Here is a 25,509-nt window from a genome sequence, read left to right on the forward strand (position 1 = left end):
GGCATTATTTCTTATGGAGTATCAGTTATCTATTGTGGTCATTAAGGAGTTTATTAATCTATCTAAGCCTATGCAGGAATAAAATTTAAAAAGAATTTTTAAAGAAGAAAGATAAAAAGCTTGAAAAAAGTGTATAATCAACAACAGAAGAACAAGTTGGGGCAATGTAACAATTTGAGTTGAGACGTCTTTTAAAAACCTCAAAAAAAGGAGAAAAGACCCTCCAAAATTTTGAAACTTGAGTATAATCAATAACAGGAGATCAAAACCAAGATAAATGAAACTGAAATTGCAGTGGATTTTGAAAACTAGTAATAATAAAAATAAAACAAATATTTTAAAGGGATTAAAATGGGAAACATATACAGTTGTTTAAAAATTTAAAAATTCAAAAGGTAATAGAAAATAGAACAGATGAAAAAGAGAAAAAGAAATAAAGTGGTTGTGTTCTCATGGAGACCGTATGCTCTTAATGGTTTTATCGAGAGGTCTTTCTGTCCTCTCCCTGCTGCATGAACTGAGCTCGCTGCATTCAGAACCCCTCCGTTGGCCAAGCCCCTGGTCTGTGCTGCTCCCAGTGCAGGTCGGCAAGCAGATCACATCCCCTCCCAAAACTGCAGTCAGGTGCTGCGCTCTTACACAGTGGGCGGGTGGGTTACACCCTTCCTTATGCCACGGTCACATACTGCACTCCTGCCAAGAAGGCAGGTAGCCACCTGCCCTCTCCCAGTGCAGATCACTCCCCTGCTCTGTGCAGCTGCCTGCTCCACCTCGGGTCTGCGCTCCAGGAGACAGCAGAACAGCGCCACCCATGATTTGTGCCCAAACTCAGCTCCTTGTTTGTCTTGGAGGCTTAAGTTCTCAAGAATTCCCAGGACAGAACTATCCTATCTGCCTTGCACTATGAACAAGTCTCAGTCTGCCCTTTGAGGCTGCTAAGCCCTTAGGTATGAATTCAGGTTTCAACCACGCCACACCTGGGTGCTAAGCACTGGAGGATATGGAAGCTGTGTCTGAGCACCGCCTCTTGGCTCGACAGATTTTCAGAGGTAGGAGATATTGTACCCTTCCCCTCAGGGCACGTCAGCCATGTTGCTTTTTTTTTTTTTTTGTATTTTATGGAGGGCCCAGGTTTTTCTGCCCTGTGTACCCACTAATCCACAGTGTGAAATACCCTATAGTTCCCTGGGATTGCCTCTGTGCAGCCTGCCTGTCCTCCGCCCAGCTCAGGCAGCTTGTCCTGTCCTCCACCTGCCACTTTCCCTCTAGGGCTAGGGGTTGCAGAGAACCTCTGTGCCCATTTAACTTAGTTCTGTTTGTCAAGAGCTATTTCATATAGATCTGGGCCTTGGAGGATCCCCCTCAGTCCCAATGACCTCTCCCTTGGAGAGGGGTAGACCCAGCAAGTGAACGCTATTTCTCCTTTGCAGCTTCCTCCCTGCAGGACTAGTCCCAAGTTATTTTACTTTTACTTTTTTCCTACCATATTTGTGGTGTCTCCGTCTTTTGAAGAAGGCAATGTTCTGTCAGAGTTCAGCAGGTGCTCTGCTTGGCTGGGTGGGTCCATGGGTGTGAGTTTTGGTGTATTTGTGGGAGACGATGAGCTACGAGGATTCCTCTACTCCACCATCTTGGCTGATCCCCCACCCCCCTTTTTTTAAAGCTGTACACTTTATCGAACTGGTCTCAAGTCAGTGTACAGGTAAACCCTGGCTGCCTCCATGCCTCAGCCTACTCTCAAGGGGACCAAAAGCCTTCATACATCTCAAGTTTGGGGACAAAAAGGGGGGGCTGATCATTCAAAATAAAACAAAAGCAAGACTTAATGTAATTTTTTTTTTTGGAGACCATCACTTACACAAAAGCAATGCCATCACCCTCCCCTGTGTGGATTTAGGCAAGGACTGGCCCTTCTCCTTAGAGAAGTGGGGCAGCTTTCAGGAAGTCAAGGGACTTCCTATAACAATGCATCTTACATTCGAAATGACTATTTTAAAAAATGTACGAAGTCCTCAGCCACAAGGTAGAACTTTGGGGATGGTTGATCCAACTGCCTGCTGTCACCTTCACTGTTCCAGTTTTTAAGTCCTGAGTCAGTACCAAAAAAAAAAAAAATATTCAAAAGAAAAAAAAAATAAAACTATGCCAATCTCGTCACCTTTTCTGTGCAAGTTAGGTTTTGTCATGAAAAGGGTGGAAGGTAACTCAGTCCGCCTAGAAGCACTTGCGGTGGACGATGGAGGGACCAAACTCATCATACTCTTGGTTGCTGATCCACATCTGCTGGAAGGTGGGCAGTGAGGCCAGGATGGAACCACCCATCCACACGGAGTACTTGCGCTCAGAGGGCGCAATGATCTTGACCTTCACCGTGCTGGGGGCCAGGGCAGTGAGCTCCTTCTGCATCCTGCCGGTGATGCCGGGGTACATGGTGGTCCCGCCAGACAGCACCGTGTTGGCATAGAGGTTCTTGTGGATGTCCATGTCACACTTCATGATGGAGTTGAAGGTAGTCTCGTGGATGCCACAGGCTTCCAGGCCCAGGAAGGCAGGCTGGAAGAGAGCCTCAGGGCAGCGGAAGCGCTCACTGCCAATGGTGATGACCTGACCATCGGGCAGCTCATAGCTCTTCTCCAGGGAGGAGCTGGAGGCGGCAGTGGCCATCTCCTGCTCCAAGTCCAGGGCGACGTAGCAGAGCTTCTCTTTGATGTCACGCACGATTTCCCGCTCGGCCGTGGTGGTGAACCTGTAGCCACGTTCCATGAGGATCTTCATAAGGTAGTCTGTCAGGTCCCGGCCAGCCAGGTCCAGACGCAGGGTGGCGTGGGGGAGGGCATGCCCCTCGTAGGTGGGCACAGTGTGAGTGACCCCATCACCAGAGTCCATCACAATGCCAGTGGTGCGGCCAGAGGTGTACAAGGACAGCACAGCCTGGATGGCCACGTACAAGGCTGGGGTGTTGAAGGTCTCGAACATAATCTGAATCATCTTCTCACGGTTGACCTTGGGGTTCAGTGCGGCCTCAGTCAGCAGCAAGGGGTGCTCCTCTGGGGCCACGCGCAGCTCATTATAGAAGGTGTGGTGCCAGATCTTCTCCATGTCATCCCAGTTGGTGACAATGCCGTGTTCAATGGGGTACTTGAGGGTCAGGATGCCTCTCTTGCTTTGGGCCTCATTACCTACGTAGGAGTCCTTCTGGTCCATGCCTACCATGACGCCCTGGTACCGGGGGCGTCCCACGACGGAGGGGAAGACGGCCTGGGGGGCATCGCTGCCCGCGAAGCCGGCCTTGCACATGCCGGAGCCGCTGTCAACCACGATTGCAGCAGTATCGTTATCCATGGCAAACTGGTGGTGGAGTAGACCAGTGGCAAAGGTGGAGCGGTGAGAGGCCTGTGCTGTTGGAGTGGACGTGGTCTCAGCTGTCATCTTGAAGTTTCTTGACCCACTCGTGCAAGAAGGTATGTAAGACACACCTAAGAAATAATGTATATTAGGTTTTCAATATTGACATAAGGTTATTGAAAAGGTAAAAAATTAATTTAATTGCCACAGAATTATTAGAAATTAAGTCTTTTATATTTCAAGATCACTGTAGTATTCACTGAAAACATTTTTAGCATTTAGGGAATGAATGCTATTAATTTCTTCTGTTTCCAAAATTAGTTTGGTTTGTTACCTCATGCTAATGTTTAAAAGCCTTTCTATGAGAGAATCATCAAAAAATTAGCTATCCTAAAAAAAAAAAAAAAAGCTAGTGCTTCCATACAGAAATTAATCTCATTTGAGTAACAAATGCCAATTCAACATATAGTCTTGATGTCTGACAGTTGTGAGGAGTGGCTGTGGTTTACCCCAGTTCTAGCCCCTTCCTGCTTCCGGAATTCTCTGCAGTGGCAATGATCTAATCTTGCTTCAGTGCAAACATATGACGCCATCTGAAAGGAGTTCTCTCAAGTTTCCTCATCAGTTCCCAGATCACCTATCACCTTTTTTTCTCTTTCCTTTCACTGTATCCTTCCCTTTTCAAAGGTAGCTCTAGATCTGTGGTCTTAATTCTTCCCCCCTTTTATATTCTTTTGATGGATTATCCCCACCACTTCTTTTTTCTCTCTGCTTAATGGCAGGAACTTACATCGGTAATTTCTGCTTCAACTCTTTGCCTCCCTCTGGCTATAAACGTGCTCAGAAAGAAAAACAAAATTACGCTTTTCCTTGATGCTTTATGTCTTGAATTCTCTAGTGGCTCTTCTCCCAGATTTCTCTAAACACAAATCTACCCTCTTGCTATTCTGAGCGTGGTCTCAAGACAAGCAACAAGAGTGTCAGCTTAGAACTCATTAGAAATGCAGAATCTCAGACTTACTGTTCAGAATGCACACTTTTCAATGGGTCCCCAGGTGACTAGTTAAAATTTGAGACAGTCTCATCTATACCGAGTCTACTCGACTTAACTGATCCTTCTGAAAAATCTAGCCTCAAGTGCCCACTATAACACTTCTCCAAATTGAAACTGCATTAGAAGTTGCAAACTTTCTAATGGACTATTTATCAGGAAACAGCTTCCCTGCCCCCCTCACCCCCCATAACACACCCTGCTCTCTTCCTCTTCCTTATTCTCTTTTGGCCTAGGTGACACCATCCAGTAAGGCAGCAACACACTACATGACATGAAGGTCCAGACATTTACAGCTGCCCACATCTGCCTGTGTTCACCCACGGCAGGTAAAACCCAGCTCTGCGTGATCAGGCACCTCAGTCCTCACTGCCTGCCCAACAATGAGGAATATGGGGACAGTGGGAACATTCGTGCTTCTCGGACAAGCTGCGGTGCTGGAAGCTCACTTCAGGTCCATCTCACATTTCAGACACTTCCTTTTTCCAAAGAACTGATCTACCTTCCCACCCTCTCCCACAGGCCCCTACCTCCTTTCCCTTCATTTACTGCCTGTCCCCTCTGCCGCTCTCATTCTTCATCCCCTCTTTCCTGCCTCATTTTCTGACTGTCCTTAGGTCACAGAGCATCCTGAAATGAAACAATTAAGCTCCTTAAATGGCACTCTCAATTTAATCTGTCGTTGACACCTAAGTTATAAAATTTACCTCCTTTTCTCATTTTTCCCTCACTATACCTTCACCGGGTGATTTTTCTTTGGCTTTTAGAATATATCAGAATTCATGTTGGAAATCAACATTCTGTCAGATGGCCTTTTAATAAAATACAGGTCTTACCTTCTACTTGTCCACTTAATATATTTTTTCCTGTTTGACCTGCAGCTCCAGATGAAATATCCACATACATTTGTGGTAGACTCTCAGAGATACTCTGTTAAAATCAATATTAATAATGAGTCGCATAAAGAATTCCTAATCCCTAAGAAAATCCCTGCATTTCAAAACTTAAAAAAAAAGCCTTCCTATTTTAAAAGCAATTTAGACTTAAAAACAAGAGAAGAGTATCTTGGGAAACCAAACATATAAATAGAAAACTTCATATACATTTTCTAGAACAAGCCTATCTTTTATTTTCATTTGGCTTTTGATTCAGTAAGCTGAACATGGAAAGCCAGAGCAAGTATTTTCACAGGCAAAATATTGACTTATATTCACATTTCAACAAAGAATTAACTTCAAAACACCTAACTTCACTCTACATTCCCCCACAAAAATGAAGATATATTTAAAAATAAGTATTTTTGTTGGTAAAATTGAATTGCTTTGTAGTACATGTGAAACTAACATGGTAAATTGACCACACTTCAATAAAAAAGCAAAACTTAAAATGCACTTATTTTAAAACAAGTACTTTCATAAATATACTTCCTATAAATTTAAAATATTTCTAACGACAGATACGGATTTAGTATTAAATTGAGATCCTTGACATGAAAACAAACCTTGGAGACTGTCACATTGAGTACTGACAGAACACTGTAGAAGCTGCTTCATTTCAGTAAACAATGGCTTAGCACAATCTTATTATTTGATAAAACTTTTATAGTTAGGAAAACTAGTTGAATAAAGTAGCAAAGTAATAAGAAAAACATTGATGCCTTAATAACAGCGGAATCTTTAAGTACAGTTATGCAATTCTTCAAAAAACTACAAGGATTTCTCTCTGTCCAGAGTGTTCCTTCCCTGGGCCTTCACGTCACTGGCTCCTTCCCGTCCTTCCCTTGGCAGCTTTGGTCACATTCTGATCTGTGCCAACTAAGTGAATTCCACTCTTACTCCACACCCATCATAACTACAGACACGCCCCTTCTGTCAAAAACCAAAGTTCTCCACTTCCTTTACCTGAAGGACTTACTGTGACTGACAGAGGATTCCTGTTTACTTGTCCTTCTGTTCCTACCACTACAGCCTAACCCCTCAACCCTTCGGTCAGTTCAGTGTCTTAACTGCCTGGCACGCAGTTGGTGTTCAGAAGCAGGAATTCCTTTAAGGTCAAAACATCGAAAATCTCAAGATGCCCACAAGCACCAAATCACTCTATACCTATCAGAGATCTCCACTAATAGTCTACTAAAACACGACATACCCCCATTTTAATGAGAACTCCACATGCCCACTCTAACTTTCCCATTCTTAACTATCCACTGCCGTTTTCTTGTCCTTCAGGTGTCAAAAAGTGTCCTCAGCACTTAGTAAGTCATTCATTGTCACTGTGATCATCCTGTCTTACACTTTATAGCACCATTTGCAGATGACATCTTTTCACATTTGTTACATTTGTTCACTGCACACACCTCAGAGTTAAGTGCCAGTGCCCTTTTACCAACAAGGTCACTGACATTCAATCAGCTCCAACAGGTTTTTCCAAGACCCCACAGCTTATGCATGACAGAACAAAGATGCCAACATATCTGCTGACTTGAAATACAGTGCTGTGCCACTAGGCAGCACCTGTCTAGATCCAAGAGTTCAGGGTCTTCACAGCTGTCAGCTTAGAACACTCCACCATTGTTACTTACAATACTTCAACTACGGTCACGATTAAAGTACAACATGCAGGCCACACTAACTATCCCATATGGGCTGTCCTCATTACAATGTCACTAACCCAAACTGTTGGTATACTAACCCCACATATTTACTAATCTTCACCATGCTTTTGATTTACATGAAACTATCCCTGCAGATCTACTTGACAAGAAAACTGTAATATTTCCAACTCACGGGCATATGCTTTTGAAGGTCAAATTGGCAAAAACATAAAACAAAACACAACAATATGAAAACAGTCTTCTTTTTGACCCAAAACATTTTTCTCTGAATATGCCTTGAGAGTTGGACAAATCCATTTATAAGAAACACACACAATTGGTCACAGGCTGAAAAAGAATAACTCTCTACATTTTAGAGAAAACAGCTCAAGAAGTCAAATCGATTCCATAGGACAAATAAGCATTGCTTTCTGGGCTATAAACACTGGTTTCATTAGGTAACACTGGAAAATTAACAAGAGGATACTAGGTACTAGTAAGACCTTTAGCACTCAAAGAATTTCTTAATGGAAGATTCAAAAACATAAGAAAAATATGGATGGGAAAATGTAAAAAGAGAAACTAACCTCAAAGCATCCCTTCACTTATGTATTAACAAAACTAGTTAATATTTAAGGGCGATAGTAATAATAATAAAAATAGAATACTACCTCTAAATGAGAAGATGATTCTGTATCTTCCTGGATACCTGAATGAAAAGATGAAATGTTACATATAAAACTAAGGCACAGACACATAAATGAGAATACTTACAAATTAAATTTTGAACACACAAATACATCAACTGTCACTCATGCATATTACTATATAATAAAGCAGAAAAGCCACTTTAAAAAGTTGTACCATTTTCTGGACGAAAAACATCATCAAACATGGGACAGTTATAAAGATAGATGTTAAATGGAAACCATTAAAAACAAATGGTCATAATATATACATTTACAAACAGCAGAATTTCATAATATTTTTTTGAGAACTGAAAACTGAACCGAATATTACTACCTGTAATGCATACATTCTATCTCTTACTGAGCTAAAAAATCCACCCTGGCACACTACGTATTACGATAGAGAAAAAAACTATCATGCATGTTCATCAACTTACTTAATGTACAGCTTTTTTCTGCTGCAGTAACAGACGTCAAAGAGCCATGATCGGCCAGTTCCTCTGGAGCAATGTGAACCGACTCAGAAACATGAAGTGATCTGTCAATTTCAGGCCCAGTCAAGACTTCCTATGAACACACACACACACAAAAACAAGAACCAAAAGTTACAAACCATTAACATAATACACATGGACTTTCAGAAAAATAGTCACCAGGACAACAAGTACGCACGCCAACTCTCAGATCATAAGCCCTCTCCCCTGGGAGGAGCTGCCGATACACATAAAAGGGAGGCCCTTCTCTCGACTCTGCCACCGGGAGGGAGCCAGGAAGACGACTCGCCACGCAGAAGTCTGACCGCTCTCCAACCCAGGGCGGAGGCATACGGCGAACGGCACAAGGGACAGGAGAGCCCGTGGCAGGTCGCTTAGGTCACGGAGCGCTGGGAAGCCCGCACTGGGTCTTCAGAGACACAACCCAGTGCACACAGGGGGAAGCGAGGGCGCTTCCGGGGAAGGGCAGCCTGGGCCAAAGGCTGCGGGGTCAAGCACCAGAGGAAGTCGCAAGGGAAACTACAGCACTGTTACTGGCCATGGGCTGGAAAAGGGCAAAAGCCCCTACGTTCAAGGCCAGACATCCCCTGGTAACTTTCAGATCAGGATGGCCACAGGGAAAAAAGCCAAGATCAAACGACGACAGGAAAGCACCTGACTGCCACAGGGCTCTGTCCGCCTCCAGCGTCCCCTCATAAACGCTAACGGAAAAGAACTGGGCCACACCACGTAGATACAGACACCCGTTTCCCGAGGTGAGTCTCCAAAACTACTGCAGGTGCGTCGGTCGTGCAGTCACACGACGTGAAGCACCCGGTAACTGTAGGAGGTGTGCACTGGGATAAACCCTGTAAGCCCGCAGACCTTCCCGGGCAAATGCAAACTTGGGGACGCAGGCTCAAAGCACCCAGGCGTCCCCGCTGCAGCGTGCCCTGACGCTTACCTACCGAACGAAGGAGAAGAACAGTGACAAAGGGAGACGGTACCTCTTTATCAGAAAAGAAATCGGCCTCGTCCGGTTCTCCGCTTTGGGGCACGGTCACGTGGCCTGTAAGAAGGAGTCACACGTACATCAATGGGGACACGAACCTCTGGGAACTTCAAACCCCCCCTCCTCTCCTCACCTATCCCCAGCTCATGCGTGCTTCAGTGCAACCAAGGGGCACAAAAGGAGGTCAGGGGGCTAAAGCACTTCCTGGAAGGAGAAGCGCCGTCGTGCTGGGATCTCTGTGAGGACAGGTGGCAAAGGCCAACCGCCCCAAAAGGGACGGATACTGTGCCAGGACCTACACCTTTCAGGTGTTCCACAGTAGGCGTTCTGTTTAAGGGAGGCAGTGGGCATCGAATCCAGGAAGTCCTGCATGCTAAGCATGCATTCATTCACTCTACCGCAGAGCTGCGCTGCTCCCTCCGAAAATTGAGTTTCTGGACAGACGCCTGATCAAGACAAGAGAGGGACAGAAAACCCCCAGACGTGTACACTAGCTTACCGAACGTGTCAGCTGGGCCAGCTCCATCAACACAGCTCAACGTGTCATGCGCTGTTACTGGCCCTGGAGCAAGTCCAAACGTCTGGCTATCGGTTGCTGGCTCAGTCGCCAACCCCTAGGAACACAGAGGGCAATTAAACAAGAACCGAACGCCAGAAACCATCACATTCACGCACGGGGTCTTTCCCCCAGTTAGTCATGGGGACAGCAAGGACGCACGCCACCTCTCAGATCATAAGCCCTCTCCCCTGGGAGGAGCTGCCGATACACATAAAAGGGAGGCCCTTCTCTCGACTCTGCCACCGGGAGGGAGCCAGGAAGACGACTCGCCACGCAGAAGTCTGACCGCTCTCCAACCCAGGGCGGAGGCATACGGCGAACGGCACAAGGGACAGGAGAGCCCGTGGCAGGTCGCTTAGGTCACGGAGCGCTGGGAAGCCCGCACTGGGTCTTCAGAGACACAACCCAGTGCACACAGGGGGAAGCGAGGGCGCTTCCGGGGAAGGGCAGCCTGGGCCAAAGGCTGCGGGGTCAAGCACCAGAGGAAGTCGCAAGGGAAACTACAGCACTGTTACTGGCCATGGGCTGGAAAAGGGCAAAAGCCCCTACGTTCAAGGCCAGACATCCCCTGGTAACTTTCAGATCAGGATGGCCACAGGGAAAAAAGCCAAGATCAAACGACGACAGGAAAGCACCTGACTGCCACAGGGCTCTGTCCGCCTCCAGCGTCCCCTCATAAACGCTAACGGAAAAGAACTGGGCCACACCACGTAGATACAGACACCCGTTTCCCGAGGTGAGTCTCCAAAACTACTGCAGGTGCGTCGGTCGTGCAGTCACACGACGTGAAGCACCCGGTAACTGTAGGAGGTGTGCACTGGGATAAACCCTGTAAGCCCGCAGACCTTCCCGGGCAAATGCAAACTTGGGGACGCAGGCTCAAAGCACCCAGGCGTCCCCGCTGCAGCGTGCCCTGACGCTTACCTACCGAACGAAGGAGAAGAACAGTGACAAAGGGAGACGGTACCTCTTTATCAGAAAAGAAATCGGCCTCGTCCGGTTCTCCGCTTTGGGGCACGGTCACGTGGCCTGTAAGAAGGAGTCACACGTACATCAATGGGGACACGAACCTCTGGGAACTTCAAACCCCCCCTCCTCTCCTCACCTATCCCCAGCTCATGCGTGCTTCAGTGCAACCAAGGGGCACAAAAGGAGGTCAGGGGGCTAAAGCACTTCCTGGAAGGAGAAGCGCCGTCGTGCTGGGATCTCTGTGAGGACAGGTGGCAAAGGCCAACCGCCCCAAAGGGGACGGATACTGTGCCAGGACCTACACCTTTCAGGTGTTCCACAGTAGGCGTTCTGTTTAAGGGAGGCAGTGGGCATCGAATCCAGGAAGTCCTGCATGCTAAGCATGCATTCACTCTACCGCAGAGCTGCACTGCTCCCTCCGAAAATTGAGTTTCTGGACAGACGCCTGATCAAGACAAGAGAGGGACAGAAAACCCCCAGACGTGTACACTAGCTTACCGAACGTGTCAGCTGGGCCAGCTCCATCAACACAGCTCAACGTGTCATGCGCTGTTACTGGCCCTGGAGCAAGTCCAAACGTCTGGCTATCGGTTGCTGGCTCAGTCGCCAACCCCTAGGAACACAGAGGGCAATTAAACAAGAACCGAACGCCAGAAACCATCACATTCACGCACGGGGTCTTTCCCCCAGTTAGTCATGGGGACAGCAAGGACGCACGCCACCTCTCAGATCATAAGCCCTCTCCCCTGGGAGGAGCTGCCGATACACATAAAAGGGAGGCCCTTCTCTCGACTCTGCCACCGGGAGGGAGCCAGGAAGACGACTCGCCACGCAGAAGTCTGACCGCTCTCCAACCCAGGGCGGAGGCATACGGCGAACGGCACAAGGGACAGGAGAGCCCGTGGCAGGTCGCTTAGGTCACGGAGCGCTGGGAAGCCCGCACTGGGTCTTCAGAGACACAGCCCAGTGCACACAGGGGGAAGCGAGGGCGCTTCCGGGGAAGGGCAGCCTGGGCCAAAGGCTGCGGGGTCAAGCACCAGAGGAAGTCGCAAGGGAAACTACAGCACTGTTACTGGCCATGGGCTGGAAAAGGGCAAAAGCCCCTACGTTCAAGGCCAGACATCCCCTGGTAACTTTCAGATCAGGATGGCCACAGGAAAAAAAGCCAAGATCAAACGACGACAGGAAAGCACCTGACTGCCACAGGGCTCTGTCCGCCTCCAGCGTCCCCTCATAAACGCTAACGGAAAAGAACTGGGCCACACCACGTAGATACAGACACCCGTTTCCCGAGGTGAGTCTCCAAAACTACTGCAGGTGCGTCGGTCGTGCAGTCACACGACGTGAAGCACCCGGTAACTGTAGGAGGTGTGCACTGGGATAAACCCTGTAAGCCCGCAGACCTTCCCGGGCAAATGCAAACTTGGGGACGCAGGCTCAAAGCACCCAGGCGTCCCCGCTGCAGCGTGCCCTGACGCTTACCTACCGAACGAAGGAGAAGAACAGTGACAAAGGGAGACGGTACCTCTTTATCAGAAAAGAAATCGGCCTCGTCCGGTTCTCCGCTTTGGGGCACGGTCACGTGGCCTGTAAGAAGGAGTCACACGTACATCAATGGGGACACGAACCTCTGGGAACTTCAAACCCCCCCTCCTCTCCTCACCTATCCCCAGCTCATGCGTGCTTCAGTGCAACCAAGGGGCACAAAAGGAGGTCAGGGGGCTAAAGCACTTCCTGGAAGGAGAAGCGCCGTCGTGCTGGGATCTCTGTGAGGACAGGTGGCAAAGGCCAACCGCCCCAAAGGGGACGGATACTGTGCCAGGACCTACACCTTTCAGGTGTTCCACAGTAGGCGTTCTGTTTAAGGGAGGCAGTGGGCATCGAATCCAGGAAGTCCTGCATGCTAAGCATGCATCCACTCTACCGCAGAGCTGCACTGCTCCCTCCGAAAATTGAGTTTCTGGACAGACGCCTGATCAAGACAAGAGAGGGACAGAAAACCCCCAGACGTGTACACTAGCTTACCGAACGTGTCAGCTGGGCCAGCTCCATCAACACAGCTCAACGTGTCATGCGCTGTTACTGGCCCTGGAGCAAGTCCAAACGTCTGGCTATCGGTTGCTGGCTCAGTCGCCAACCCCTAGGAACACAGAGGGCAATTAAACAAGAACCGAACGCCAGAAACCATCACATTCACGCACGGGGTCTTTCCCCCAGTTAGTCATGGGGACAGCAAGGACGCACGCCACCTCTCAGATCATAAGCCCTCTCCCCTGGGAGGAGCTGCCGATACACATAAAAGGGAGGCCCTTCTCTCGACTCTGCCACCGGGAGGGAGCCAGGAAGACGACTCGCCACGCAGAAGTCTGACCGCTCTCCAACCCAGGGCGGAGGCATACGGCGAACGGCACAAGGGACAGGAGAGCCCGTGGCAGGTCGCTTAGGTCACGGAGCGCTGGGAAGCCCGCACTGGGTCTTCAGAGACACAACCCAGTGCACACAGGGGGAAGCGAGGGCGCTTCCGGGGAAGGGCAGCCTGGGCCAAAGGCTGCGGGGTCAAGCACCAGAGGAAGTCGCAAGGGAAACTACAGCACTGTTACTGGCCATGGGCTGGAAAAGGGCAAAAGCCCCTACGTTCAAGGCCAGACATCCCCTGGTAACTTTCAGATCAGGATGGCCACAGGGAAAAAAGCCAAGATCAAACGACGACAGGAAAGCACCTGACTGCCACAGGGCTCTGTCCGCCTCCAGCGTCCCCTCATAAACGCTAACGGAAAAGAACTGGGCCACACCACGTAGATACAGACACCCGTTTCCCGAGGTGAGTCTCCAAAACTACTGCAGGTGCGTCGGTCGTGCAGTCACACGACGTGAAGCACCCGGTAACTGTAGGAGGTGTGCACTGGGATAAACCCTGTAAGCCCGCAGACCTTCCCGGGCAAATGCAAACTTGGGGACGCAGGCTCAAAGCACCCAGGCGTCCCCGCTGCAGCGTGCCCTGACGCTTACCTACCGAACGAAGGAGAAGAACAGTGACAAAGGGAGACGGTACCTCTTTATCAGAAAAGAAATCGGCCTCGTCCGGTTCTCCGCTTTGGGGCACTGTCACGTGGCCTGTAAGAAGGAGTCACACGTACATCAATGGGGACACGAACCTCTGGGAACTTCAAACCCCCCCTCCTCTCCTCACCTATCCCCAGCTCATGCGTGCTTCAGTGCAACCAAGGGGCACAAAAGGAGGTCAGGGGGCTAAAGCACTTCCTGGAAGGAGAAGCGCCGTCGTGCTGGGATCTCTGTGAGGACAGGTGGCAAAGGCCAACCGCCCCAAAGGGGACGGATACTGTGCCAGGACCTACACCTTTCAGGTGTTCCACAGTAGGCGTTCTGTTTAAGGGAGGCAGTGGGCATCGAATCCAGGAAGTCCTGCATGCTAAGCATGCATCCACTCTACCGCAGAGCTGCGCTGCTCCCTCCGAAAATTGAGTTTCTGGACAGACGCCTGATCAAGACAAGAGAGGGACAGAAAACCCCCAGACGTGTACACTAGCTTACCGAACGTGTCAGCTGGGCCAGCTCCATCAACACAGCTCAACGTGTCATGCGCTGTTACTGGCCCTGGAGCAAGTCCAAACGTCTGGCTATCGGTTGCTGGCTCAGTCGCCAACCCCTAGGAACACAGAGGGCAATTAAACAAGAACCGAACGCCAGAAACCATCACATTCACGCACGGGGTCTTTCCCCCAGTTAGTCATGGGGACAGCAAGGACGCACGCCACCTCTCAGATCATAAGCCCTCTCCCCTGGGAGGAGCTGCCGATACACATAAAAGGGAGGCCCTTCTCTCGACTCTGCCACCGGGAGGGAGCCAGGAAGACGACTCGCCACGCAGAAGTCTGACCGCTCTCCAACCCAGGGCGGAGGCATACGGCGAACGGCACAAGGGACAGGAGAGCCCGTGGCAGGTCGCTTAGGTCACGGAGCGCTGGGAAGCCCGCACTGGGTCTTCAGAGACACAACCCAGTGCACACAGGGGGAAGCGAGGGCGCTTCCGGGGAAGGGCAGCCTGGGCCAAAGGCTGCGGGGTCAAGCACCAGAGGAAGTCGCAAGGGAAACTACAGCACTGTTACTGGCCATGGGCTGGAAAAGGGCAAAAGCCCCTACGTTCAAGGCCAGACATCCCCTGGTAACTTTCAGATCAGGATGGCCACAGGGAAAAAAGCCAAGATCAAACGACGACAGGAAAGCACCTGACTGCCACAGGGCTCTGTCCGCCTCCAGCGTCCCCTCATAAACGCTAACGGAAAAGAACTGGGCCACACCACGTAGATACAGACACCCGTTTCCCGAGGTGAGTCTCCAAAACTACTGCAGGTGCGTCGGTCGTGCAGTCACACGACGTGAAGCACCCGGTAACTGTAGGAGGTGTGCACTGGGATAAACCCTGTAAGCCCGCAGACCTTCCCGGGCAAATGCAAACTTGGGGACGCAGGCTCAAAGCACCCAGGCGTCCCCGCTGCAGCGTGCCCTGACGCTTACCTACCGAACGAAGGAGAAGAACAGTGACAAAGGGAGACGGTACCTCTTTATCAGAAAAGAAATCGGCCTCGTCCGGTTCTCCGCTTTGGGGCACTGTCACGTGGCCTGTAAGAAGGAGTCACACGTACATCAATGGGGACACGAACCTCTGGGAACTTCAAACCCCCCCTCCTCTCCTCACCTATCCCCAGCTCATGCGTGCTTCAGTGCAACCAAGGGGCACAAAAGGAGGTCAGGGGGCTAAAGCACTTCCTGGAAGGAGAAGCGCCGTCGTGCTGGGATCTCTGTGAGGACAGGTGGCAAAGGCCAACCGCCCCAAAGGGGACGGATACTGTGCCAGGACCTACACCTTTCAGGTGTTCCACAGTAGGCGTTCTGTTTAAGGGAGGCAGTGGGCATCGAATCCAGGAAGTCCTGCATGCTAAGCATGCATGCATCCACTCTACCGCAGAGCTGCGCTGCTCCCTCCGAAAATTGAGTTTCTGGACAGACGCCTGATCAAGACAAGAGAGGGACAGAAAACCCCCAGACGTGTACACTAGCTTACCGAACGTGTCAGCTGGGCCAGCTCCATCAACACAGCTCAACGTGTCATGCGCTGTTACTGGCCCTGGAGCAAGTCCAAACGTCTGGCTATCGGTTGCTGGCTCAGTCGCCAACCCCTAGGAACACAGAGGGCAATTAAACAAGAACCGAACGCCAGAAACCATCACATTCACGCACGGGGTCTTTCCCCCAGTTAGTCATGGGGACAGCAAGGACGCACGCCACCTCTCAGATCATAAGCCCTCTCCCCTGGGAGGAGCTGCCGATACACATAAAAGGGAGGCCCTTCTCTCGACTCTGCCACCGGGAGGGAGCCAGGAAGACGACTCGCCACGCAGAAGTCTGACCGCTCTCCAACCCAGGGCGGAGGCATACGGCGAACGGCACAAGGGACAGGAGAGCCCGTGGCAGGTCGCTTAGGTCACGGAGCGCTGGGAAGCCCGCACTGGGTCTTCAGAGACACAACCCAGTGCACACAGGGGGAAGCGAGGGCGCTTCCGGGGAAGGGCAGCCTGGGCCAAAGGCTGCGGGGTCAAGCACCAGAGGAAGTCGCAAGGGAAACTACAGCACTGTTACTGGCCATGGGCTGGAAAAGGGCAAAAGCCCCTACGTTCAAGGCCAGACATCCCCTGGTAACTTTCAGATCAGGATGGCCACAGGGAAAAAAGCCAAGATCAAACGACGACAGGAAAGCACCTGACTGCCACAGGGCTCTGTCCGCCTCCAGCGTCCCCTCATAAACGCTAACGGAAAAGAACTGGGCCACACCACGTAGATACAGACACCCGTTTCCCGAGGTGAGTCTCCAAAACTACTGCAGGTGCGTCGGTCGTGCAGTCACACGACGTGAAGCACCCGGTAACTGTAGGAGGTGTGCACTGGGATAAACCCTGTAAGCCCGCAGACCTTCCCGGGCAAATGCAAACTTGGGGACGCAGGCTCAAAGCACCCAGGCGTCCCCGCTGCAGCGTGCCCTGACGCTTACCTACCGAACGAAGGAGAAGAACAGTGACAAAGGGAGACGGTACCTCTTTATCAGAAAAGAAATCGGCCTCGTCCGGTTCTCCGCTTTGGGGCACTGTCACGTGGCCTGTAAGAAGGAGTCACACGTACATCAATGGGGACACGAACCTCTGGGAACTTCAAACCCCCCCTCCTCTCCTCACCTATCCCCAGCTCATGCGTGCTTCAGTGCAACCAAGGGGCACAAAAGGAGGTCAGGGGGCTAAAGCACTTCCTGGAAGGAGAAGCGCCGTCGTGCTGGGATCTCTGTGAGGACAGGTGGCAAAGGCCAACCGCCCCAAAGGGGACGGATACTGTGCCAGGACCTACACCTTTCAGGTGTTCCACAGTAGGCGTTCTGTTTAAGGGAGGCAGTGGGCATCGAATCCAGGAAGTCCTGCATGCTAAGCATGCATTCACTCTACCGCAGAGCTGCACTGCTCCCTCCGAAAATTGAGTTTCTGGACAGACGCCTGATCAAGACAAGAGAGGGACAGAAAACCCCCAGACGTGTACACTAGCTTACCGAACGTGTCAGCTGGGCCAGCTCCATCAACACAGCTCAACGTGTCATGCGCTGTTACTGGCCCTGGAGCAAGTCCAAACGTCTGGCTATCGGTTGCTGGCTCAGTCGCCAACCCCTAGGAACACAGAGGGCAATTAAACAAGAACCGAACGCCAGAAACCATCACATTCACGCACGGGGTCTTTCCCCCAGTTAGTCATGGGGACAGCAAGGACGCACGCCACCTCTCAGATCATAAGCCCTCTCCCCTGGGAGGAGCTGCCGATACACATAAAAGGGAGGCCCTTCTCTCGACTCTGCCACCGGGAGGGAGCCAGGAAGACGACTCGCCACGCAGAAGTCTGACCGCTCTCCAACCCAGGGCGGAGGCATACGGCGAACGGCACAAGGGACAGGAGAGCCCGTGGCAGGTCGCTTAGGTCACGGAGCGCTGGGAAGCCCGCACTGGGTCTTCAGAGACACAACCCAGTGCACACAGGGGGAAGCGAGGGCGCTTCCGGGGAAGGGCAGCCTGGGCCAAAGGCTGCGGGGTCAAGCACCAGAGGAAGTCGCAAGGGAAACTACAGCACTGTTACTGGCCATGGGCTGGAAAAGGGCAAAAGCCCCTACGTTCAAGGCCAGACATCCCCTGGTAACTTTCAGATCAGGATGGCCACAGGGAAAAAAGCCAAGATCAAACGACGACAGGAAAGCACCTGACTGCCACAGGGCTCTGTCCGCCTCCAGCGTCCCCTCATAAACGCTAACGGAAAAGAACTGGGCCACACCACGTAGATACAGACACCCGTTTCCCGAGGTGAGTCTCCAAAACTACTGCAGGTGCGTCGGTCGTGCAGTCACACGACGTGAAGCACCCGGTAACTGTAGGAGGTGTGCACTGGGATAAACCCTGTAAGCCCGCAGACCTTCCCGGGCAAATGCAAACTTGGGGACGCAGGCTCAAAGCACCCAGGCGTCCCCGCTGCAGCGTGCCCTGACGCTTACCTACCGAACGAAGGAGAAGAACAGTGACAAAGGGAGACGGTACCTCTTTATCAGAAAAGAAATCGGCCTCGTCCGGTTCTCCGCTTTGGGGCACGGTCACGTGGCCTGTAAGAAGGAGTCACACGTACATCAATGGGGACACGAACCTCTGGGAACTTCAAACCCCCCCTCCTCTCCTCACCTATCCCCAGCTCATGCGTGCTTCAGTGCAACCAAGGGGCACAAAAGGAGGTCAGGGGGCTAAAGCACTTCCTGGAAGGAGAAGCGCCGTCGTGCTGGGATCTCTGTGAGGACAGGTGGCAAAGGCCAACCGCCCCAAAGGGGACGGATACTGTGCCAGGACCTACACCTTTCAGGTGTTCCACAGTAGGCGTTCTGTTTAAGGGAGGCAGTGGGCATCGAATCCAGGAAGTCCTGCATGCTAAGCATGCATTCACTCTACCGCAGAGCTGCACTGCTCCCTCCGAAAATTGAGTTTCTGGACAGACGCCTGATCAAGACAAGAGAGGGACAGAAAACCCCCAGACGTGTACACTAGCTTACCGAACGTGTCAGCTGGGCCAGCTCCATCAACACAGCTCAACGTGTCATGCGCTGTTACTGGCCCTGGAGCAAGTCCAAACGTCTGGCTATCGGTTGCTGGCTCAGTCGCCAACCCCTAGGAACACAGAGGGCAATTAAACAAGAACCGAACGCCAGAAACCATCACATTCACGCACGGGGTCTTTCCCCCAGTTAGTCATGGGGACAGCAAGGACGCACGCCACCTCTCAGATCATAAGCCCTCTCCCCTGGGAGGAGCTGCCGATACACATAAAAGGGAGGCCCTTCTCTCGACTCTGCCACCGGGAGGGAGCCAGGAAGACGACTCGCCACGCAGAAGTCTGACCGCTCTCCAACCCAGGGCGGAGGCATACGGCGAACGGCACAAGGGACAGGAGAGCCCGTGGCAGGTCGCTTAGGTCACGGAGCGCTGGGAAGCCCGCACTGGGTCTTCAGAGACACAACCCAGTGCACACAGGGGGAAGCGAGGGCGCTTCCGGGGAAGGGCAGCCTGGGCCAAAGGCTGCGGGGTCAAGCACCAGAGGAAGTCGCAAGGGAAACTACAGCACTGTTACTGGCCATGGGCTGGAAAAGGGCAAAAGCCCCTACGTTCAAGGCCAGACATCCCCTGGTAACTTTCAGATCAGGATGGCCACAGGGAAAAAAGCCAAGATCAAACGACGACAGGAAAGCACCTGACTGCCACAGGGCTCTGTCCGCCTCCAGCGTCCCCTCATAAACGCTAACGGAAAAGAACTGGGCCACACCACGTAGATACAGACACCCGTTTCCCGAGGTGAGTCTCCAAAACTACTGCAGGTGCGTCGGTCGTGCAGTCACACGACGTGAAGCACCCGGTAACTGTAGGAGGTGTGCACTGGGATAAACCCTGTAAGCCCGCAGACCTTCCCGGGCAAATGCAAACTTGGGGACGCAGGCTCAAAGCACCCAGGCGTCCCCGCTGCAGCGTGCCCTGACGCTTACCTACCGAACGAAGGAGAAGAACAGTGACAAAGGGAGACGGTACCTCTTTATCAGAAAAGAAATCGGCCTCGTCCGGTTCTCCGCTTTGGGGCACGGTCACGTGGCCTGTAAGAAGGAGTCACACGTACATCAATGGGGACACGAACCTCTGGGAACTTCAAACCCCCCCTCCTCTCCTCACCTATCCCCAGCTCATGCGTGCTTCAGTGCAACCAAGGGGCACAAAAGGAGGTCAGGGGGCTAAAGCACTTCCTGGAAGGAGAAGCGCCGTCGTGCTGGGATCTCTGTGAGGACAGGTGGCAAAGGCCAACCGCCCCAAAGGGGACGGATACTGTGCCAGGACCTACACCTTTCAGGTGTTCCACAGTAGGCGTTCTGTTTAAGGGAGGCAGTGGGCATCGAATCCAGGAAGTCCTGCATGCTAAGCATGCATCCACTCTACCGCAGAGCTGCGCTGCTCCCTCCGAAAATTGAGTTTCTGGACAGACGCCTGATCAAGACAAGAGAGGGACAGAAAACCCCCAGACGTGTACACTAGCTTACCGAACGTGTCAGCTGGGCCAGCTCCATCAACACAGCTCAACGTGTCATGCGCTGTTACTGGCCCTGGAGCAAGTCCAAACGTCTGGCTATCGGTTGCTGGCTCAGTCGCCAACCCCTAGGAACACAGAGGGCAATTAAACAAGAACCGAACGCCAGAAACCATCACATTCACGCACGGGGTCTTTCCCCCAGTTAGTCATGGGGACAGCAAGGACGCACGCCACCTCTCAGATCATAAGCCCTCTCCCCTGGGAGGAGCTGCCGATACACATAAAAGGGAGGCCCTTCTCTCGACTCTGCCACCGGGAGGGAGCCAGGAAGACGACTCGCCACGCAGAAGTCTGACCGCTCTCCAACCCAGGGCGGAGGCATACGGCGAACGGCACAAGGGACAGGAGAGCCCGTGGCAGGTCGCTTAGGTCACGGAGCGCTGGGAAGCCCGCACTGGGTCTTCAGAGACACAACCCAGTGCACACAGGGGGAAGCGAGGGCGCTTCCGGGGAAGGGCAGCCTGGGCCAAAGGCTGCGGGGTCAAGCACCAGAGGAAGTCGCAAGGGAAACTACAGCACTGTTACTGGCCATGGGCTGGAAAAGGGCAAAAGCCCCTACGTTCAAGGCCAGACATCCCCTGGTAACTTTCAGATCAGGATGGCCACAGGGAAAAAAGCCAAGATCAAACGACGACAGGAAAGCACCTGACTGCCACAGGGCTCTGTCCGCCTCCAGCGTCCCCTCATAAACGCTAACGGAAAAGAACTGGGCCACACCACGTAGATACAGACACCCGTTTCCCGAGGTGAGTCTCCAAAACTACTGCAGGTGCGTCGGTCGTGCAGTCACACGACGTGAAGCACCCGGTAACTGTAGGAGGTGTGCACTGGGATAAACCCTGTAAGCCCGCAGACCTTCCCGGGCAAATGCAAACTTGGGGACGCAGGCTCAAAGCACCCAGGCGTCCCCGCTGCAGCGTGCCCTGACGCTTACCTACCGAACGAAGGAGAAGAACAGTGACAAAGGGAGACGGTACCTCTTTATCAGAAAAGAAATCGGCCTCGTCCGGTTCTCCGCTTTGGGGCACGGTCACGTGGCCTGTAAGAAGGAGTCACACGTACATCAATGGGGACACGAACCTCTGGGAACTTCAAACCCCCCCTCCTCTCCTCACCTATCCCCAGCTCATGCGTGCTTCAGTGCAACCAAGGGGCACAAAAGGAGGTCAGGGGGCTAAAGCACTTCCTGGAAGGAGAAGCGCCATCGTGCTGGGATCTCTGTGAGGACAGGTGGCAAAGGCCAACCGCCTCAAAGGGGACGGATACTGTGCCAGGACCTACACCTTTCAGGTGTTCCACAGTAGGCGTTCTGTTTAAGGGAGGCAGTGGGCATCGAATCCAGGAAGTCCTGCATGCTAAGCATGCATTCACTCTACCGCAGAGCTGCACTGCTCCCTCCGAAAATTGAGTTTCTGGACAGACGCCTGATCAAGACAAGAGAGGGACAGAAAACCCCCAGACGTGTACACTAGCTTACCGAACGTGTCAGCTGGGCCAGCTCCATCAACACAGCTCAACGTGTCATGCGCTGTTACTGGCCCTGGAGCAAGTCCAAACGTCTGGCTATCGGTTGCTGGCTCAGTCGCCAACCCCTAGGAACACAGAGGGCAATTAAACAAGAACCGAACGCCAGAAACCATCACATTCACGCACGGGGTCTTTCCCCCAGTTAGTCATGGGGACAGCAAGGACGCACGCCACCTCTCAGATCATAAGCCCTCTCCCCTGGGAGGAGCTGCCGATACACATAAAAGGGAGGCCCTTCTCTCGACTCTGCCACCGGGAGGGAGCCAGGAAGACGACTCGCCACGCAGAAGTCTGACCGCTCTCCAACCCAGGGCGGAGGCATACGGCGAACGGCACAAGGGACAGGAGAGCCCGTGGCAGGTCGCTTAGGTCACGGAGCGCTGGGAAGCCCGCACTGGGTCTTCAGAGACACAACCCAGTGCACACAGGGGGAAGCGAGGGCGCTTCCGGGGAAGGGCAGCCTGGGCCAAAGGCTGCGGGGTCAAGCACCAGAGGAAGTCGCAAGGGAAACTACAGCACTGTTACTGGCCATGGGCTGGAAAAGGGCAAAAGCCCCTACGTTCAAGGCCAGACATCCCCTGGTAACTTTCAGATCAGGATGGCCACAGGAAAAAAAGCCAAGATCAAACGACGACAGGAAAGCACCTGACTGCCACAGGGCTCTGTCCGCCTCCAGCGTCCCCTCATAAACGCTAACGGAAAAGAACTGGGCCACACCACGTAGATACAGACACCCGTTTCCCGAGGTGAGTCTCCAAAACTACTGCAGGTGCGTCGGTCGTGCAGTCACACGACGTGAAGCACCCGGTAACTGTAGGAGGTGTGCACTGGGATAAACCCTGTAAGCCCGCAGACCTTCCCGGGCAAATGCAAACTTGGGGACGCAGGCTCAAAGCACCCAGGCGTCCCCGCTGCAGCGTGCCCTGACGCTTACCTACCGAACGAAGGAGAAGAACAGTGACAAAGGGAGACGGTACCTCTTTATCAGAAAAGAAATCGGCCTCGTCCGGTTCTCCGCTTTGGGGCACTGTCACGTGGCCTGTAAGAAGGAGTCACACGTACATCAATGGGGACACGAACCTCTGGGAACTTCAAACCCCCCCTCCTCTCCTCACCTATCCCCAGCTCATGCGTGCTTCAGTGCAACCAAGGGGCACAAAAGGAGGTCAGGGGGCTAAAGCACTTCCTGGAAGGAGAAGCGCCGTCGTGCTGGGATCTCTGTGAGGACAGGTGGCAAAGGCCAACCGCCCCAAAGGGGACGGATACTGTGCCAGGACCTACACCTTTCAGGTGTTCCACAGTAGGCGTTCTGTTTAAGGGAGGCAGTGGGCATCGAATCCAGGAAGTCCTGCATGCTAAGCATGCATTCATTCACTCTACCGCAGAGCTGCGCTGCTCCCTCCGAAAATTGAGTTTCTGGACAGACGCCTGATCAAGACAAGAGAGGGACAGAAAACCCCCAGACGTGTACACTAGCTTACCGAACGTGTCAGCTGGGCCAGCTCCATCAACACAGCTCAACGTGTCATGCGCTGTTACTGGCCCTGGAGCAAGTCCAAACGTCTGGCTATCGGTTGCTGGCTCAGTCGCCAACCCCTAGGAACACAGAGGGCAATTAAACAAGAACCGAACGCCAGAAACCATCACATTCACGCACGGGGTCTTTCCCCCAGTTAGTCATGGGGACAGCAAGGACGCACGCCACCTCTCAGATCATAAGCCCTCTCCCCTGGGAGGAGCTGCCGATACACATAAAAGGGAGGCCCTTCTCTCGACTCTGCCACCGGGAGGGAGCCAGGAAGACGACTCGCCACGCAGAAGTCTGACCGCTCTCCAACCCAGGGCGGAGGCATACGGCGAACGGCACAAGGGACAGGAGAGCCCGTGGCAGGTCGCTTAGGTCACGGAGCGCTGGGAAGCCCGCACTGGGTCTTCAGAGACACAACCCAGTGCACACAGGGGGAAGCGAGGGCGCTTCCGGGGAAGGGCAGCCTGGGCCAAAGGCTGCGGGGTCAAGCACCAGAGGAAGTCGCAAGGGAAACTACAGCACTGTTACTGGCCATGGGCTGGAAAAGGGCAAAAGCCCCTACGTTCAAGGCCAGACATCCCCTGGTAACTTTCAGATCAGGATGGCCACAGGGAAAAAAGCCAAGATCAAACGACGACAGGAAAGCACCTGACTGCCACAGGGCTCTGTCCGCCTCCAGCGTCCCCTCATAAACGCTAACGGAAAAGAACTGGGCCACACCACGTAGATACAGACACCCGTTTCCCGAGGTGAGTCTCCAAAACTACTGCAGGTGCGTCGGTCGTGCAGTCACACGACGTGAAGCACCCGGTAACTGTAGGAGGTGTGCACTGGGATAAACCCTGTAAGCCCGCAGACCTTCCCGGGCAAATGCAAACTTGGGGACGCAGGCTCAAAGCACCCAGGCGTCCCCGCTGCAGCGTGCCCTGACGCTTACCTACCGAACGAAGGAGAAGAACAGTGACAAAGGGAGACGGTACCTCTTTATCAGAAAAGAAATCGGCCTCGTCCGGTTCTCCGCTTTGGGGCACGGTCACGTGGCCTGTAAGAAGGAGTCACACGTACATCAATGGGGACACGAACCTCTGGGAACTTCAAACCCCCCCTCCTCTCCTCACCTATCCCCAGCTCATGCGTGCTTCAGTGCAACCAAGGGGCACAAAAGGAGGTCAGGGGGCTAAAGCACTTCCTGGAAGGAGAAGCGCCGTCGTGCTGGGATCTCTGTGAGGACAGGTGGCAAAGGCCAACCGCCCCAAAGGGGACGGATACTGTGCCAGGACCTACACCTTTCAGGTGTTCCACAGTAGGCGTTCTGTTTAAGGGAGGCAGTGGGCATCGAATCCAGGAAGTCCTGCATGCTAAGCATGCATTCACTCTACCGCAGAGCTGCACTGCTCCCTCCGAAAATTGAGTTTCTGGACAGACGCCTGATCAAGACAAGAGAGGGACAGAAAACCCCCAGACGTGTACACTAGCTTACCGAACGTGTCAGCTGGGCCAGCTCCATCAACACAGCTCAACGTGTCATGCGCTGTTACTGGCCCTGGAGCAAGTCCAAACGTCTGGCTATCGGTTGCTGGCTCAGTCGCCAACCCCTAGGAACACAGAGGGCAATTAAACAAGAACCGAACGCCAGAAACCATCACATTCACGCACGGGGTCTTTCCCCCAGTTAGTCATGGGGACAGCAAGGACGCACGCCACCTCTCAGATCATAAGCCCTCTCCCCTGGGAGGAGCTGCCGATACACATAAAAGGGAGGCCCTTCTCTCGACTCTGCCACCGGGAGGGAGCCAGGAAGACGACTCGCCACGCAGAAGTCTGACCGCTCTCCAACCCAGGGCGGAGGCATACGGCGAACGGCACAAGGGACAGGAGAGCCCGTGGCAGGTCGCTTAGGTCACGGAGCGCTGGGAAGCCCGCACTGGGTCTTCAGAGACACAACCCAGTGCACACAGGGGGAAGCGAGGGCGCTTCCGGGGAAGGGCAGCCTGGGCCAAAGGCTGCGGGGTCAAGCACCAGAGGAAGTCGCAAGGGAAACTACAGCACTGT

At 52.8% G+C, this 25,509-nt stretch overlaps 1 protein-coding gene across 1 annotated transcript in view; it reads right to left on the reverse strand.

Moving 5' to 3' along the window:
* Positions 1-2,128: 2,128 nt before the first annotated feature.
* LOC140685639 (actin, cytoplasmic 1-like) overlaps positions 2,129-25,509 on the reverse strand; it is a 64,156-nt gene continuing 40,775 nt past the window's right edge. Inside the window, exons 55-80 of the mRNA XM_072937526.1 lie at positions 24,938-25,052; positions 24,438-24,499; positions 23,411-23,525; positions 22,907-22,968; positions 21,880-21,994; positions 21,380-21,441; positions 20,353-20,467; positions 19,853-19,914; positions 18,826-18,940; positions 18,326-18,387; positions 17,299-17,413; positions 16,799-16,860; positions 15,772-15,886; positions 15,268-15,329; positions 14,241-14,355; positions 13,741-13,802; positions 12,714-12,828; positions 12,214-12,275; positions 11,187-11,301; positions 10,687-10,748; positions 9,660-9,774; positions 9,156-9,217; positions 8,113-8,242; positions 7,658-7,695; positions 5,233-5,326; positions 2,129-3,476 (exon numbers count right to left, since the gene is read on the reverse strand). Of these exons, the coding sequence (XP_072793627.1) occupies positions 2,215-3,476; positions 5,233-5,302 (1,332 nt within the window). The 5' untranslated portion in view covers positions 5,303-5,326; positions 7,658-7,695; positions 8,113-8,242; ... (20 more) ...; positions 24,438-24,499; positions 24,938-25,052 and the 3' untranslated portion in view covers positions 2,129-2,214. The remainder of the gene's footprint in view (positions 3,477-5,232; positions 5,327-7,657; positions 7,696-8,112; positions 8,243-9,155; positions 9,218-9,659; positions 9,775-10,686; positions 10,749-11,186; positions 11,302-12,213; positions 12,276-12,713; positions 12,829-13,740; positions 13,803-14,240; positions 14,356-15,267; positions 15,330-15,771; positions 15,887-16,798; positions 16,861-17,298; positions 17,414-18,325; positions 18,388-18,825; positions 18,941-19,852; positions 19,915-20,352; positions 20,468-21,379; positions 21,442-21,879; positions 21,995-22,906; positions 22,969-23,410; positions 23,526-24,437; positions 24,500-24,937; positions 25,053-25,509) is intronic.

Source organism: Vicugna pacos, chromosome 15 (assembly GCF_048564905.1).
Source record: "Vicugna pacos chromosome 15, VicPac4, whole genome shotgun sequence".
NCBI classification, from domain to species: domain Eukaryota; kingdom Metazoa; phylum Chordata; class Mammalia; order Artiodactyla; family Camelidae; genus Vicugna; species Vicugna pacos.